Source organism: Pseudorca crassidens, chromosome 1 (assembly GCF_039906515.1).
Source record: "Pseudorca crassidens isolate mPseCra1 chromosome 1, mPseCra1.hap1, whole genome shotgun sequence".
NCBI classification, from domain to species: Eukaryota; Metazoa; Chordata; class Mammalia; order Artiodactyla; family Delphinidae; genus Pseudorca; species Pseudorca crassidens.
Genome location: NC_090296.1, coordinates 111,637,446 through 111,651,332, shown reverse-complemented (window position 1 = coordinate 111,651,332; position 13,887 = coordinate 111,637,446). Strand labels below are relative to the sequence as shown.

At 47.7% G+C, this 13,887-nt stretch overlaps 2 protein-coding genes across 6 annotated transcripts in view; one reads left to right on the top strand and one right to left on the bottom strand.

Annotated features, from left to right (window-relative positions):
- APH1B (aph-1 homolog B, gamma-secretase subunit) overlaps positions 1–13,887 on the bottom strand; it is a 116,335-nt gene that overhangs the window by 46,517 nt on the left and 55,931 nt on the right. The window lies entirely within an intron of this gene.
- CA12 (carbonic anhydrase 12) overlaps positions 1–13,887 on the top strand; it is a 69,165-nt gene that overhangs the window by 50,607 nt on the left and 4,671 nt on the right. For all 4 annotated transcript variants that reach the window (XM_067749681.1, XM_067749664.1, XM_067749673.1 and 1 more), the window contains exons 5-8: positions 4,040–4,135; positions 4,976–5,039; positions 5,266–5,423; positions 6,770–6,899. In XM_067749681.1, coding sequence (XP_067605782.1) covers positions 4,040–4,135; positions 4,976–5,039; positions 5,266–5,423; positions 6,770–6,899 — 448 coding nt within the window. The remainder of the gene's footprint in view (positions 1–4,039; positions 4,136–4,975; positions 5,040–5,265; positions 5,424–6,769; positions 6,900–13,887) is intronic.

Sequence of the window (13,887 nt, the reverse complement as noted above, 5' to 3'; positions counted from 1 at the left end):
TGAATTTTCTGCTATTAAGCCACATCATCAGACCAAGAACCTGGTGAAGATGGACCATAAATGTCAATAACAGAGAAAAAACATCAAGGTGACCCTAAAGTGGCAGATTCTCTATGGAGGGTCCTTGAAAGTGTAGCAGTTCTTCTGGCTTGAGTCTATATAAGAAGACTCTCTTAATCCTCTCAGCAGGGAATTCCCTTCTGTTTGTATTAGTCTTCACCTCCTCTTGATTTCATCTCAACAAGTGGGAAAAGTGCTAAAACAGAACACAAGCTCAAAGGTCAGCTGTAAAAAGAAATAAGGATCGCGACTTCCCTGGTGGCGCAGTGGTTAAGAATCTGCCTGCTAATGCAGGGGACACGGGTTCGAGCCCTGGTCTGGGAAGATCCCATATGCCGCGGAGCAGCTAAGCCCGTGAGCCACAACTGCTGAGCCCGTGTGCCACAACTACTGAAGCCCACACGCCTAGAGCCTGTGTTCCACAACAAGAGAAGCCACCACAATGAGAAGCCCGCACACCTCAACGAAGAGTAGCCCCCGCTCGCTACAACTAGAGAAAGCCTGTGCGCAGCAATGAAGACCCAACGCAGCCAAAAATAGACAATAAATAAATAAATTAAGAAATAAGAAATAAGGATCTAGGACCTTCAGGGTTTTAGCCACATAGAGTTCTGCACTATTTCCCAAAGCAATGCCAGGCCAAGATGGTGTGGGGCAGTGTGGAGGCTACATCCTTTGGGGGGGAAAGATGGTAAAGGAGGAGCCCCTAAGAAATCCTTAATACAGGACCATTAAAAAGAAGAAATAACTTGATATAATTTTTTTTTAATTAGAAAGGGCCACTTGAAAAGTGGGGAACATTGAGCTGTATTCATTAAAATATGCTTGAATTCTATTTATAATCACATAAGATGGGAAAAGAGATTAACGAAGAAAAAGGAAAAGGGAGGTAAAATCTCAGTGTGTCATAGTCTCAAGAGGCAAAGAATCAACTAAAATACACATGATCATATATAATACAGTTTTTTGGAGGACAGGTGATACCACCTTTAGGATTAAAAATCAGGTTAAACAAAGTAGGAGGATGACACTCCTGCATGTCTAAGGGGCTTTATCAGAATGAAGTCATGTCTATAAGCTCCTAATGTCCAGAAGGAGAATGTAGAATAGACATAATATATTTAAACTACCCAAAAATTACAGGAATTTTTCTGTGAAGAATGATAAACATTTCCAACAACATGCTTTACTGTTTAAAGCTTTAATACCTGAAGAAAATATAACATTGATCATAGAAAAATCAATCCAAGGCATGACATAAGGGAGTTTGTGATACAAATATTACCTTAAATATGAGGTATTCAAAGGTGATGGAAAAAACCAGATATGTTCTTAGGCGCCTTGAGTGAGTAAGTGTGAGAAGGAGTTATTTAGAAGTAAGTGAAGATGTGAAGATGCCCAGATAGGGGTTCAACCAAGGAAAGTGTGTTAGGTATCTATTGCTACATAACAAATTACCCTAAAAATTAGCAGTTTAAGACAACAAACATTTATTATCTTGCAGTTTCTGTGGGTAAAAAAATTGGGAGCAACTTAGGGGACTGGCTCTGGTTCAGAGTCTCTCATGAGACTGCTGTCATGGTATTGGCTGGGCTACAGTTATCTGAAAGCTTGACTGGGGCTGAAGGATCTGCTTCCAAAATGGCTCATATGGTGGACAAGGTGATGCTGGCTATTGGCAGGAGGCCTCAGTCCCTTGCTACATGAACCTGTTCATAGAGTTGCTTGGGTGCCCTTATGACATGACAGCTGGCTTTCTCTACAGTGAGTGATCCAAGTGTGAGCAAGGCAAAAGCCACACTGCCTTTTATGATGGGGTCTCAGAAGTCATATATTATCACCTCCACCTTACATGATTTATTAGAAGCAAGACATTTAGTCAATGCCACACCTGAGGGGAGAGGAATTAGGCTCTACTTTCTGAAGAACGAGTCAAAGAATTTGTGGATGTATTTTAACACATCACATAAGGCAAGAGAGAACAGACAAAGAGCAGAGCTGCCTTGCTGGTAGACCTAAGACAAACTTCATTTCCTGGATAAAGCTGATGACAAGTAATACAAACTATTCCCCTTTTGCCAACTGCCAAGAGGTCCAGCTATAACCCTTTAGAACGGGCTAGAGCAGCCTCTGGCAGGAAACGAGGGATTATCTGAGATTTTTAGGAACACTTTCACTCTACAAATATCTATCCACCTGTTTCCTGAAGGCTGGAATTGTTTTAATATTGAAGCAAAAGCCACATCTGGAGAGAAGAGACAACAAAGAAAATGACAATTGAAACAAACACCAATGCAGCTGAAAATGGAAATATTTACTAACCAATTGGTGGGGAGTCTCAGATCACAGACTTAACCTTGTCATGTAGGGGGAGGATGACAGATTCCAAGAGAATCAGGAGAAAGGACTGTGAAATAAAATGGAGGCACTTACGTCAAGGGGTTTTAAAATGGAGCTGGGAGGCCATTAAGGAGGTGAACCTTATGCACGTCCTCACCAGCGGGAACCATGAACTTCTGAACTGGGCCAAACCACCAATACTCCATGGACTCTGCAAGAACACCTGCAACTTGTCACATTAACGAACTTTTCCCTCCCTCTAGTAACAGCCCTAGTATTCAACCATGTTTAGCCAAGACTAGCTTCTGCCTCCAACTTGAAAATTACAAAATTCTTTGTAATGCAAATCTCCCTTCTTTGCCTTTAAAAGCCCCTTTCACTCCCTAGCAGGACACTGTTTGGGAAGCTACCCAAATCTGTGTGCCCCAAATCGCATTCTTTGACCCAAATAAACATTTTTTTTGCTTAAGAAAAAAAAAAATCAGGTTAAACATTGACAGAGCTTGTCATAATAATGTCTTAATGCTTACCTAGACTGTTTCTTTTTAATTTTTTAAGACTTTTTTTTTTTTAGAGCATTTTAGGTTCACAGCAAAATGCAGAGGAAGATACAGAGATTTCTCATATACTCTTTGCCCTCACACGTGCATAGCCTCCCTCATTATCAACATCACTCATCAGAGTTTACCTAGACTTTTTTTTTTTTTTTTTTTTTTTTTTGCGCTATGCGGGCCTCTCACTGTTGTGGCCTCTCCTGTTGCGAAGCACAGGCTCCAGTTGCGCAGGCTCAGCAGCCATGGCTCACGGGCCCAGCCGCTCCATGGCATGTGGGATTTTCCCGGACTGGGGCACGAACCCGTGTCCCCTGCAACGGCAGGCGGACTCTCAACCACTGCACCACCAGGGAAGCCCTACCTAGACCTTTTAAACCCAACATTTCTCAAAAACTTCTCTTTTCCTCACTTTAATAATGATAAGTAACTTCTGCTTTGAAAAAAAATGAGTTTAGAATGGTATTTTGGGGTCTACATTCATGGAGTAGCATTTTTGTTTCATGGTCTCTTAAAATATAGTTGATAAAACCTGTATAAAAGTCATGTTGTGCCTGTCTCCACCTGAGAGATAAATGCATGTCCTGCTCTGGGTACAAGTATGATTAAGGTACAGTTGGAGGTGTACTGCCCCGGCCCCCAGATCAAATGCAGTGTGGCCGGGCTTAGGCTGGGCAAGCCACACGGGACCATTTTGCCCCAGGCTCCAGAATAAGTAGGAAGAATCAGAAGGGAGAAGTGCTCCAAAGTATCCAAGCTTTCTCACAGCTAGTATAAAAGCCAATGTGTTCATTCATTCATTCAGTATCTACTGTGTACCTGGTACTTTTCAAGCACCATATCAGACCCTGGGATACCATGAGTGAACAAGATGGACAAACTGGCCTGGTGGAGTTTGCAGTCTAGAGGACTGAGAGAAAAGGGAACACTGGGGTGGCCATGAGGCAAGGGTCTGGGAGGCCGAATCTAGCTAGGGATGGGGGTGGTCTGTCCCTCCCATTGGATTCCAGTTTCCTGCAAAAGTGAAAGCTTCCCATGGGTCCCTATCCCCTGACGGATAGCAACTCATCTCCCCTCTCCCACTGCAGCTGCATATGGTCTTTTATAACTCGGACCTGTACCCCAATGCCAGCATCGCCAGTGACAAGCCAGAAGGCCTCGCGGTCCTAGCTGTTCTCATAGAGGTAAGAGATGTTGAGAGGCATTTTACATGAAATCTGATGTCAGGATGACATCAGACTTGGCATTTGGTTCCTTGCACACCCGTCTGTTCCGTTTCGGCTGTGTCTTGACTCTAGAGCAGGGGCTATTTCCCCACAGGGTTCCTGCTCTCTTGGCCTGGAGGCAGCCCTTTCTGTGGCTGGACAGCAGGAATGGGCATGTCCTAGGTGACACTGGAAAGATGAGTCCTAGTCTCCAGCCCTATTGCATAATCAAGGAATTGCCAAGTTGGACAGGGCCTGTCGGGGGTGGGGGAATCATTCACTGCTGCCCCATCACATGCCTGATACAATTTCCAGCATCCAAGCTCCATCCTTTATAGGAACCCCAGCATAAGTTCTTTCCTTAATCCCAGAACATGGGAACACCTCCTGATTTGCTTGCATTTTCCCCCCTAAGGAGATAGCACGTATGTCGTTTCTCAACATACTTACTTGCCTGACTTGGCTTGCATGAACTCAAGCTCCCTTAAGTTCTGGTTAGAGCACATGCTATTTGTGGCCTTTAAGCTCACAGCCAGATAATCAGGAGCACAAGCTCTACCTGTTGCTCTGGGACACCCCAGCCCCAGTGCCTTGAGCTGGAAATAGGATGTCCTGAGATGCAAGAGGGCAGGACCATTCCGCCAACCCCCTAACAACCTAGTGATGCATCATAACTGTGCTAGTAAAGTGCATCCTTTGGGGAGGATCTCAGCAGTGGTGATTACACACCCTCAGCAGAGCCCTTCCATTCACAATTGTCAAGCCAAGCTCAGCCTATTGAATTCTGTCCCTGTTCAACCTGCCCCATCTCTGTTGCAGGTGGGCTCCTTCAATCCATCATATGACAAGATCTTCAGTCACCTTAAAGATGTAAAGTACAAAGGTGAGAGGTCCTTGGAGGCGTATTCACCCTCTGTTGGAGAAGAGTGTATTCACCCTTGTGTGATCTGAAGAAGAACCCATGCAGGGGGCCGGGTACTGTCTGTGACCAAGTCCTAGGATCAGATGGCTCAGAATGGGGCTAGTTCACCTTCCTAGTCTGTCATATGCTCAGCTGCACCTCTGCCTTGGGGAGCAAGGTGACATCATCCCCCAACATGTCTCTCCAGGCCAAGAAGTGTCCATTCCGGGTTTCAGCATTGAAGAGCTGCTGCCAAAGAGGCCTGAGGAGTACTACCGCTACCGAGGGTCCCTGACCACACCTCCTTGCTACCCGACCGTGCTCTGGACGGTTTTCCGGAACCCTGTGGAAATTTCCCAGCAGCAGGTAACTGTCGTGCTCTTTCTTGTCAGAGAGCACGTGGTACCTCGGACGCTACCACCACCCATATCATAATCAACGACTTGATTTCCTCACTTAGAGTTTCACTGGCAGCTATTCAAAACCTCTCCAAATATCACAGGGGCTTGGAAGCACTTCAGAAATTACAGGCTGAGCTTCAAAAGTGGAGCTATCAAGTCAAGTGGGGAAAATGAATCTGTCTCCACAGTTCTTTAAATAAGAGCTGTTAAGCTGCGTTTCCTAATATATCCCTCAGCGGATAGTGTCTACCTCCCAGGCAGGAAAGAGCATGGCTCCTTTACAGGGGCAGAATAAAGACAGGATCAGGTTAGACTGTTTAACAAAGCCGAGGGGATGGGGATTACAGCAATGAGGATCTCTGCCCTCAAGAAGTTCACAGTCTAGTGTAAAACTGGGGGACAGAGTCCTTGGGAATCATCTCTAACCCTCTCATTTCTTAGGTGATGAAAGCAAGGGTTAGAGAGTTGAGGAAACTTGGGGATCACCAGCTGGTTAGTGACAGAGCTAAGACCCAAAGATAAGAGCTGAGTTCCAGGTCACTGCCGGTGTCTCTACCCTGCAGCTGAGTTTCATCAGTCGGAAGTATGGCTGCCCAGGAGACGGGGCCAGGGGGCCGCTGCACACTGGCTCACGGCCCCCACCCGCTTCATGAGCCAGCACAGCTCTCACTGCTGCTCCTTCCTTTCTACTATGAGCTATTGATCTGAGTAACCTCGATAAATGGCAGCAAGTAGGCTGACAGGAATAAAGACGTGATGAATCAAGAGATAAAATGCTCAGAAAGGCAGTAATATGTCCTAAGCCAGAAACTGCCTTAGAAACAGTTACATGATCTATATGGGTGTATGAAAATACCATGGAACTAGAAGTCCGATGACCTGTGAGCCTCTTGCCTCCCTCTTTTGGTTCCTCTTGATGGGACCATCAGACTAAGGCCCAGGCCCCTCTGATTCAGAGCTGGGTCCTGAATGAGGCTCAGGAGAGGAATGCAGTCTCCGTGGGAGGCTGAGGAACCCCTCACCACCCCAGGTTTCCCTCCCTGCAGGGCAGATTTCAGGCTCAATCAGGATCTGACAGCACGAACCCTTCCGGCAGCCCCGGGAGGTGGGAAGACAGTGGGAAGACACACGGGCTCGCCGAGCCCCATCACTCAGACACGCGCAGGGGAGGGGCAGCTTCTGGCTTCCCCACTGCTTTCTCAAGGGTCTCCCGCCAGGCCTCGGAGGTGAGATCTGGTGGTCCTTTCCCTCGAGGTCAGGCAAGGGGGCGTCACTCTGCCCATGGGGGGTGTTTCTGCTCTTCCCCCGCAGCTGACAAATTTGGAGACAGCCCTGTACTGCACACGGGTGGAGGACCCGTCCCCTAGAGAGATGGTCAACAACTTCCGGCAGGTCCAGAAATTTGATGAGAGGCTGGTGTACATCTCCTTCCGACGTGAAGGTGAGGAGATGCAGTGTGTGGCGAGTGCGGAGCCGAGATGTCTGTTTTGTGTGAAATCGGGTGCCCTGCTCTTGGGCACTGTCACTGATACCCTTAGGAGATGGGTTAAGAGCACCCTGGCTGCCAAGGGAACCAGATGTGTGAGGAGCTACCGTGTGTGGGTTTACTGAGGTCTCCCTCCACCGACCCTGACTTCCCTGAGCCTTGGTAGAGAAGCGCGAGCCAGGCCCTCCAGGCGCGTGGACCACAACAATCATTAAGTCTGGGAGTCTCCCACAGATGGGGAAGAGAGGATGTTCTGGGGGCCTCTCTGCCCTGAAGAACTACCTACCCCTTCTCCTAAGATACATGATAGGGCCCTTTTCATGAGATCAAACCTTCTAACTTCTTACAGGCTTTCTTGGCATCAAGGCCCATCTTTGGCCTTGCCAGGTGATTCCTGGCACCACCAAGGTCCAGGGATGCTCCTTTGTAAGGTTTTAGAAAATGGGCATAACCCACATCCGAGCCACAAGCAGCTCATGGTCTAATGTAGCAGGGCCCGTTAGACAAGAAAGTATCTTCAGAACTGCCTTTTGTCTCATCTCCTTGAAGCTTGCACAGGCATCCGAGATCTATACGGAATGAAGCTTAATAGTTCGGTTTCTTCCTGAGCTATGGAAGCTCAGTTCTTCCTTTTAAATCCATAACCATAACCCCCCAGATGGACAGTTAACATCTTGATTCGCACGATATCTACATCAAGACAGCTGAAAGCTGGGGGCCCGGGGAAAGGGGTGAGGGGCCCACACTCTTCAAATCACTAAGTTCACTTTCTCACATCGCTTGTGGCCAAGCTGGGCCAAGGGTTCATATTTAAGGATGACCATTAACCCACTTGTCAGAGAATTAGCTCTCCTCGTCTCACATGGGGCACCTTGTTCTGTTGTTGTTCCTTTCATAGTGTGTGAGATTGTAACTGTCACCTGCTAAGCTTAGTGGACCACAGGAAGATTGAATTTCAAGGCCCTTGCCAGAAAGCTTTAGAAACATGCCCTTCTGCACTGACCCACACATATGGTCAGAATTACGTCCTTCTCTGTCAGTTACTTAATCAAGAACTGTCCAAGAATTTATCTTTTGTATTCTCCTCTCCAGATGTCACTAGTTAAGGTCATCTCCCTCTTTTCACCAGTTTCTTGGTCTGCAAACTGAATCTATAAACAATGGCCCCTCCTAAAAATTGAGGATGTACATGATGGTAACTATACCAACTCCTTTTCCAGGAAATACCTCAAATGCATAGAATTATCCCCTGGTGTTCTATTCTGGATATAACATTCTCTTTTCCTATTTTTCTAAATGAAGTATATAGTAGTCAAGGGTTAAACGGAAATACTTCAACTCTTAAATAAAATAAAACTCCTCCTGGAGATAAGGGACTCTGCCCACATAGATCAGGTAGAATTTTCCTTGTGATTCAAGGATAATAGTCAGCTCTGTTCTCTGTGCTAAGTCTCTACAAGTCACCAGGGATGGTGTGACAGATACTCCCCAACAGTCAGCAGACCCAGGTTCAAGGCCTCACCTTGTTTCCTCCTGGCTATATGACGCAGGCAAATCATGTCCCTCCTTTGGCCTTGGTTTCCTCAGCCATAAAATGATGGGTTGGACTAGGTGAGTTAACGTCCTTTCGGTGCTAACATGTTCTGATTCTAAGTGTACACTAACAACTGTCCATCCTGACTTTACGTTGCAGGGACAGTGTGTGAGGGCAGTTACAGAGGAGCAGAAGAAAGCATGCAGGAACTTGACATCCAAAAGTAACCCCCACGTGTACAATGAACTGTAGCCTCGGGGATAATTAGCCATCTTCTTAGACCAGTTCAGGTCTAAGCTGGCACCTGTAGAGCAGGCAGTGCAGTCAGGCTGGTAACAGAGCGCTTCAGCAGACCCTCCCAGTCTGGCTGGGGGGGCTTGAGGGGCCTCTAAGCAGAAGCCCCCCAGACCGGCTCCAGCTCAGGACGTGGAGATCACAGCCCTAATGCAGCTTTGCCGCTGCCCCTCCAGCATGGCTTACCCAGAGCTGCTGCTTGCAAAGGCTGGGCTGGGCTTTCTCCCTCGAGTAAGAATCTGTGGCAGTCTAAGGCAAACCTGTTCATTTGAAGGCTGATTATAGAAACTTGGCCAGAATTCTCCCTTTCCCCTCATTTCCCAAAGACTCGGGCAGCAAATGGGGCTGTCCCCTAGGAAACAAGGATGAGGCAGCCCCAAAGGAGTGAAGCCCCAAACCTCATCCCCCCAGGGGCGCCTGCAATTCACAAGGGCCTTCTCACACCAACATGGCGCGGGTCTCAGACTGTAACATGTCCTTTCAGATGGATGGGGTAAGCTTGTTTGTCAGTGGGAGCCTTGAGCAATTTGGACTCAATTGTTTGCAGGCTTTTCCACTGAGGCATGTCTGTAATTAGGGGCTGGTTTAATTCAGGGTCTTCTCTGAAAGTTAACAGGAACTATGGGGCTGGAAAATGAAAACTCTGGAGTTTTCTGCCAGGAAAAAAGTAATGTTAAGGAAATCCTTTATGAAAGAAAGTGCACGGACCTTGAGAGGGGGATCTGAGGTTTAACCAAATTGGAACAACTGGAACTGAATCACTTAACTGGAAGCTGTATTTTCTTCAACTGTGCCAGAAAAGGAACACAGAGCTTGGTTTCTGTCCTTAAGAGGTGTAGAGTCTATGACGGCCCTAGGGCAGGGTTTCTCAGCCTTGGCATCAGCACGTCAATACTGACATGTGGGGCTGGATAATTCTCACTGTGAGGGCTGCCCTTTGCACTGCAGGATGTTTAGCAGTGTCCTTGAACTCTACCCTCTAGATGCCAGCAGCATCCCCCCCTTGTGACAGCCAAAACATCTCTAGACATTGTCAAGTGTCTCTGGGGGATGAGAGGCAAAGTTGCCCCTGATTGAGAACCGCTGCCCTACTGATTGTACAATGACTTTCCTAGGCCCAGAACTTTTTTTTCCCACTCCTATGACAGGATTCTAGCGTTTTATATCACATGCCCTGGTCTTTATTCTATTCTATCCCTGTTTCCCATCTTCCTTTAGGATTTGAGTAGGTACTCTTCTTGTATAATTGGGTAGGGCCAAGGCTAAGAGAAGCAGACGAGAGAGAACTATTCACCCTTCAAGGAAGCATACCAATTCCTTCACCAGGGGTCCAGGTGCCTCTGAGGTAGCGATTTTCTTCAGAATCCCCTCATCATTCTGTTCCTTCCCTTTCGTATGATTTTTTTTTCCTCTCATGTATGTTGTTTCTTGTTGCCTTTGGTTAAAATGCCCTGTCCTTGTGGAGAGATGAAAGTCACGCCAGGCACTTTTTTTCAGCTCTTAAAAAGTGCCTCTTCCATGTGGCACAAATGGAAGTCTTGAGCTGAAGAGAGGAAACAAGACTCACGTCCTCCATGTGGGGTCTTGGAGAGGAGGAACACATCCTGGGAGCAGTCCAGATCTCGTAAGAGTCAGCTGCCCGATGTGAGGAAGGAGAAAGACAGTAGAGGCACATCTATATAGTTCAGGGGCCCGATTCTCGGTTCCCCAAAATTGACCTCTTCCCAGCCAAAGACACCCACACTGGGTCCAGATGAAAAAGGGTAATAAAGCCAGACCAATAAAACCCAAATGCCAATGTTATCAAGTTCTATTTTCAACATGTCAGGGCAAGGAAAACTTGAAGGCCAAGAGGAAGCCCAGAAGTTTCTATAATCGTGTCTTCAGTGCGCTTGCTCTGAGCGAGTGCACGTCACATGCCTCAGAGCCTGGAGCCAGCTGAGGCGACACTTAGACAAGGACGCAGGGCAGTCGAGGGGTAGGGCTTTCCCCCTCAGCAGAGCTGTGGAGTAGCCTGATTAGAATCTGCTTGACCCTGAGGGACCTGGGTAGTTTCATAAAATGTTTAAAAAAGAGAGAGAAAAAACCTTACAAAGCTAAGATGGCTAATTATCTAATTTTTTGAGACCAGAATGTATGCTTTGTGGTTATTGACCTTGTCAACTTTCTAAAAGTCCCTATTTATAAATAAACTCTATTAGATGGAAAAAGATTAATTCTTCCAAAGGATCCAAGTGAAAGACCAGAGGAGTTCCCCTTAAAATCGCCTACCCCGGATACAGGGTCTGAATAGTCAGGAATGATCGTCAAATGTGCTAAGAAGTGGAGTCCTAGTCACACCTAATGCAGTTCAACACACCGCGTGTTACTGAGCACGTCCCACGTTAGCCACTGTGGGGAACAGAAAAGCCCACCAGGGATGTTCTCTTGCTCCCAGCAATAAGCCTCTGGGCTAGACAGCGGGAGAAGGGGCCAGGCGGAAAGCTGATCCTTCCAGCCTGTCTCCCCTGCTCCCATCCTGCCCTGCGGGGCCTCCTTCGACATGGCAGGTGCTTTCATGTGTGCATGCTACTGACTTTTGCACACAGGAGTCCCTTTGTCTGGGATGCCCCTCACCTCTTCCACCAGGAAAAATTTTCAAGACCCAACTCCAACCATATCCTGCCAAAGTCTTCCCCATGCCCCCGAGGGTGACTTACAGTCTCCTGCTTCAGTGCAGCTGACCTTGTTCATCTGTGTTATAGTTTTTAGCACACCACAGGGTAATTATGTATTACCACGCAGAAAAAAAAAAAAAAGAAAAAACATGCCTCTATTACCCACACAGCACGAGCCCCTTAAAGCAGGGGCTGTGGGCGTCTTACTAGCCTTTTGTGCCTGGCACCGTGCCCGGCGCTCATTACAAGTCTGAAGGAATGGAGCCGACCCGTCTCCCTTCCTCACTCCCCACCAGTGTCTTCTCTGCAGAACCATCTAAACAGAAGCCTGACTGGTTGTCAAGTTTTAGTTTTATGAAGTTTTATTTTGCTTTGTTATCAATTTGCCAACAGCATTTAAATCAATCTATTTGTTGAGGAAAACGTAAAGATCAGAACATAGCTGTCAAGTGTTAAAGGTCCGGGATGGGATGGGGGTGCTGAGGGATGCCGTCAGGCCTTCTGTCATCTGGCCTGACAGGGGTAAGAGCCCCGGTCCCACCACCTGTCATTCCTGCAGCACAAACAGCCTGACCCCCAAAGGGAACTGAGAGCATGAAGCACCAGGGCTGCATAATAACCCTCGCCCACCGTCCCAGGGTTTAGGCCCCCTCAGAGCAGCACGGCTCTCTCTTCTGGGACTGCATGCCTGCAATCGGGAAGGCAAAGCCCTCAGGCCCTAGCACGGTCATAGAAAACCAGTTCCCACATGTAATCTGGCGGCATCTTTTGGGCAGACTTATTTGTAGAAATTATTTCTTCAACAGGGTTCCACAGTGTTAAGAAAAACTCCAGTAAAATATGTCCTCTTAAGATAGTTACGCTCTGTGGTTACGGAGGGCATCTTCCTTGCTTTTCTTACCAAAGCATCATCCAAAGAGAGGACCAGCATTTCAGTTACTTGAATCTATGACTTGTATTAAGCATAATAACAAGAGTTTTACCATCTGAAACTGGATTTTACATATTTAAACTCTCAGATCCCTGCTAAACCAAAACTCTCCCTGCCTCTTTTATAAGACTGGAGGCTGCTAAAGACATACACCTATATGTATAGGTATCTAATCACTGTGCAACATGTCACTTACTAAAACAGTCCATACTTTAAAATAATACACTGAAAGGAAAAGGATTGTATTCCTTTTTTTCAAAACTCTGTTTGAATAAACAGAACTGCAAATCGACCTAGAAAATGCTAGACTTCTTTCAGGAACTGCAAGCTGTGTAAATAAGGTGCTTGTTCCTCCCGCTGGACTTTTCTGTGTGCGCACCTGAGGCTTCAGAAGACCTCAAACGCAGTTAACCAGCATCCTCGTGTCCAGCAAGACACCTGTGGAAGACGCAGCACCTGAGCCAGCCAGACAGGTAGCAGTGCCCCGTGGCGAGCAGCCTGCTCATCTTCTCGGGGGCCTGTACCTTCCCGGGTGAGGCATGTGGTACTGGAGTTCTTCTCTATCTGTGTGATTTCCTTCTGTGTGTCGTACTGCCCTTCTTCTGCTGACCCTGACTTGCACCGGAGCCTTGTATGGAGAGCAGGCAGCTCTCCCACGTCTGTGTGGCACGTGCCCTCGTACCTGCCAGCTCAGGGGCCTCTTCGTTGCGTTCTCACCCCGTGCCTCTCATGGGCCATCTCTGTCAACCAGCCTGTCTCGTTTCTCCTGTCTGGCCCGCTGTGCTGTCCCCCGCTGTGGGAACTCCCTGTCTCATCTGCCATTCAGAAACCATTTCTGTGTTTAATCTGCAAGTGAATCTTTGCCCCTCCCTGCTTTCGACCATCTTTCGATGCCTGTTCTCTGCAACAGCCCAGAGGCACTGTGGGGATGCAGGCTTCGGCTTCTCTCTCTGGGCACTAGTTCTCTAGTCGCCCCAACAGGTCTCCTGCTGCCTTTTGTGACCTCCCCTCTCCCTTTAGTTAGCAGATGCTCTGGCATCTGCCTCCAGCGGGACCCAAGCCCTGCGCTTTATCCAGCTCGGCAGAGGAGCTCTGCTCCTTGATGCTTGGCGCTGTCTCACCTGGCAGGAGATAGCATCCCAACGTCATCTTCCTGCCCTGGGGTCCTGGCGGGTAGAATTCCCACGAGGCGCCGCCCTCGCTGCCATTCCTCTTCCCAAGGGGCTTATGCTCTTCGCTTGCTCAGTCAAGCTGCTTTGTTTTTTGCTGCATCAAACACTGGTCTGTAAAGCATCTGTCCCAGTCTCTGGGGACTTCCTTGTCTTCATACCTGCTTGGTCTTGTTTCATTGTTTCCAAGGAGAGGCAACTTAGGCCCTAAGAAGTCGTCATCCAGGAGCAAGGAACCCACGTTAGAGCCCTGGATTAAATTAGGCTGTTGTTTATAGGGCCTGATACAGCCAAGGACACTGCTCAGTGACACAGGAAAGCCAGACTCTCCCTCCAGATCGGCCACCCAGCTGCGCCA